The sequence below is a fragment of the Nycticebus coucang genome, chromosome 10, assembly GCF_027406575.1.
Source record: "Nycticebus coucang isolate mNycCou1 chromosome 10, mNycCou1.pri, whole genome shotgun sequence".
NCBI lineage: Eukaryota > Metazoa > Chordata > Mammalia > Primates > Lorisidae > Nycticebus > Nycticebus coucang.
This window is the reverse complement of record NC_069789.1, coordinates 90,344,188-90,347,873: the sequence shown is the minus strand read 5'-3', so window position 1 is coordinate 90,347,873 and position 3,686 is coordinate 90,344,188. Positions and strand designations below refer to the sequence as shown.

At 45.3% G+C, this 3,686-nt stretch overlaps 1 protein-coding gene across 1 annotated transcript; it reads left to right on the top strand.

The window, feature by feature from the left end:
- Window positions 1-472: 472 nt before the first annotated feature.
- Window positions 473-2,184, top strand: LOC128597305 (WD repeat domain phosphoinositide-interacting protein 2). The gene has a single exon (XM_053607584.1). It carries the CDS (start codon window positions 656-658, stop codon window positions 1,991-1,993), a length of 1,338 nt encoding a protein of 445 aa, XP_053463559.1. The 5' UTR covers window positions 473-655; the 3' UTR covers window positions 1,994-2,184.
- Window positions 2,185-3,686: the final 1,502 nt, after the last annotated feature.

Sequence of the window (3,686 nt, the reverse complement as noted above, 5' to 3'; positions counted from 1 at the left end):
AGAGGTATCCATCAGGTTTCTCAAAAAATAAAAATAAGAGGCATCAATTTCTGTATTTATGTGAATTTATAAACTGCAGTAAGTTTTGAATGAGGTTAATCTTGTTTAATATATCAGTCTGTAGACTGTGATCTCCCCAAACTTAAAAAGTACAGTACTTGAAATTGTGTTCTTTATGGTTGTAGTGTTGGTAAAGCACTAATGCAGAAAATAAAGGAATTACACAGTGGAAAAAAAAATAAGGCTTAGTACCCTTATCACGGTGGTTAAGGTGCCAGCCACATACACTGGAGCTGACAGGTTTAAATCCAGCCCTGGCCCACCAAACAACAATGACACCTGCAACCAAAAAATAGCTGGGCATTGTGGCGGACACCTGTAGCCCAACTACTTTGGAGGCTGAGGCAAGGGAATCGCTTATGACCAGGGCGACAGCTAAAAAAAATAAATTATGGGCAGGCGTGCGTAGAGCCCAGACTCTGGAGCATAAACAAGAGTGAGGACGGGATGAGGCGGCGGTTGATCCCGGGACGGCAAGCGGCAGCGACCGAGGCGACGAGCGGGGCCCGGCACCGACCCTGAGCGCACCCCGACCCGCCCTCGTGGGCGCGTGCCCCCGGTCGGGCCGATACGCCCGCCCGCCACGCGCCCAGCCATGAACCTGGCGAGCCAGAGCGGGGAAGCTGGCGCTGGCCAGTTGCTTTTCGCCAACTTCAACCAGGACAACACGTCCCTAGCTGTTGGTAGTAAGTCCGGTTATAAATTTTTCTCCCTTTCTTCTGTGGATAAGCTGGAACAGATCTATGAATGCACTGATACTGAAGATGTGTGCATTGTAGAAAGATTGTTCTCAAGCAGCTTAGTGGCCATCGTTAGCCTCAAAGCCCCAAGGAAGCTAAAGGTTTGCCACTTTAAGAAGGGAACCGAGATCTGCAACTACAGCTACTCCAACACGATACTGGCTGTGAAGCTCAACAGGCAGAGGCTGATAGTATGCCTGGAAGAGTCTCTATATATACACAACATCCGGGACATGAAGGTACTGCATACGATCAGGGAGACCCCTCCAAACCCTGCAGGCTTGTGTGCACTGTCAATAAACAATGACAATTGTTACTTGGCATACCCAGGGAGTGCAACCATTGGAGAGGTGCAGGTCTTCGATACAATTAATTTGAGAGCTGCAAACATGATCCCGGCTCATGACAGTCCTTTAGCAGCATTGGCTTTTGATGCAAGTGGAACCAAACTTGCCACTGCTTCTGAGAAGGGGACCGTGATTAGGGTATTTTCCATTCCAGAGGGACAAAAACTCTTTGAATTCCGGAGAGGAGTTAAGAGGTGTGTTAGCATCTGCTCATTGGCCTTCAGCATGGATGGCATGTTCCTCTCTGCATCTAGCAACACTGAGACTGTGCACATCTTCAAACTCGAGACTGTGAAGGAAAAACCTCCAGAGGAACCCACCACTTGGACTGGGTACTTTGGGAAGGTGCTCATGGCCTCTACTAGCTACCTGCCTTCTCAAGTGACAGAAATGTTCAACCAGGGCAGAGCCTTTGCCACAGTCCGCCTACCCTTCTGCGGCCACAAAAACATCTGTTCACTGGCCACAATTCAGAAGATCCCCCGGCTGTTGGTAGGGGCCTCTGACGGGTACCTGTACATGTACAACCTGGACCCCCAAGAGGGGGGTGAGTGCGCCCTCATGAAGCAGCACCGGTTGGATGGCAGTATGGAGACGGCCAGTGAAATCTTAGACTCTGCCTCTCATGACTGCCCCTTAGTAACTCAGACATACAGTACAGCTGTAGCAAAAGGTACTTATGTGCCTTCATCACCGACAAGACTTGGTAAGGAGCATGACACAAACCTCGAAGCCTACACAGATGACCTGGGTGCAGTGGGTGGTGCTTGTCTGGAGGATGAAGCCAGTGCCCTACGCCTGGATGAGGACAGTGAGCATCCTCCCATGATTCTTCGGACTGACTGAACTTGACCTGTGACCTCTGATCCTGGAAGCAGAGAACACTGGTTTGACAGAGGACTTTGTGCATTGCTGCTATGAACTTTGACCTGAATTGGGGAGAGGATGGCAGAGACTGTAAAAAAAAAAAGATTGTAGTGGTAGTCTAACTCCTCCATTCTGTTGAAAAAATACACCGTTTTCACTTCAGTGGCTTTAATCCTGCTAATGAATTTTAGATTTTTGTTCTCTCTTTTTGCCAAAATTTAACTGTTTGGTGAGGCCCACGAAACCTCCTTGCTTTGCATGCATGAATGTGCCAAGCCAGCATAGGAGAACTAGAAGCCACTTCATAACTGCAATTGTTTGGTTTTTTGATATCTGTACATAATGACCAGCGAGTGTGAGGAAACTGTGGCATGGTACAGAGTGGTTGTCAAGGCTGGTTCTGCAGTGACAGGTCCAAGGGCTGCCCACTCAGGGCTTGCCAGTGTGCTGGCAGACATCAGCCTCAGACAGGGGTTCTTTTTCCCCAGAGCCCCATCTGGACCATTCTCCCTCTGTTTTATTTTGTTAATTAAATTCTTTCCAAATTGGAAAAAAAAAAAATAAATAAATAAATAAATAAATTATGAAGTACATCATTAGTCAGTCTGTACACTTTAGGCTCATTTTGCTTTAAGTCATATTTTATTTATTTATTTATTTTTATTTATTTTTTTTTTTTTGAGACAGAGGCTCAAGCTGTTGCCCTGGGTAGAGTGCCGTGGCATCACAGCTCACAGCAACCTCCAGCTCCTGGGCTTAAGCAAGTCTTTTGCCTCAGCCTCCCAAGTAGTTGGGACTACAGGCTCCCACCACAACACTCAGCTATTTTTGCTGTTGTTGTTGTTGCAGTTGTCATTGTTGTTTAGCAGGACCAGGTTGGGTTCGAACCCGCCAGCCTCGGTACATGTGGCCAGTGCTGTAACCACTGTGCTATGGGCGCCAAGCCCAAAGAGGTATCTTTCTTTTTCAACTTCTTTTACATATTACTGAGAGATTTTTTTTTTTTTCTGGCTCGTAGAACCTGTAAGATAAATTTTGCTGAGAGACTTAAATACTCTCAGCTCTTAATATTTTTTCCCCAGCTTCCCACAGTGAAAAAAAAATTAATAAACAGCCCTTAAAATGAGTCTATGAAATAGCAAATGGCAACTCTTTGGGAGTCAGTCTTTTATAAAAAGCAAAACAAAGAAACAAAAACAAGTTTCCAGGCTGATTCCTTCAGCCCAGCAGAAATAGAGAGTTTGTGTATAGTTATTTCCTACATCCTTTTTGGATTATGTAAACCGATAACACCACACTAGACCATCGTTGACTGACGGACGGGTGTGTTTTTCTCTTACCTATAAATTCTTTCATAGGAAAGACACAATTCTTTTTGTCTGACATAAATTGCAAGTCTTCAAGATGAAAACATCGAGTTCATTTGGTCATTGTGTACGGCTTGTATCTACATTCTTATTTTCTAAATGTTTCTTCGTGCTTCTATTTATTTATTTATTTTAGCGGTGAGGTCTTGCAATGTTGCACAGGCTGACATCCGGGAATCTTCTTTGCTACATTTTCCTGAACAAAAAGTCAACCACTGCTTTTCTAATTAGACACAAGCCCTCTTCTGACAGTTTTGGCGTGCCGTTTTTATATACAAACAGCCTACGGGGAGCAGCACATAATA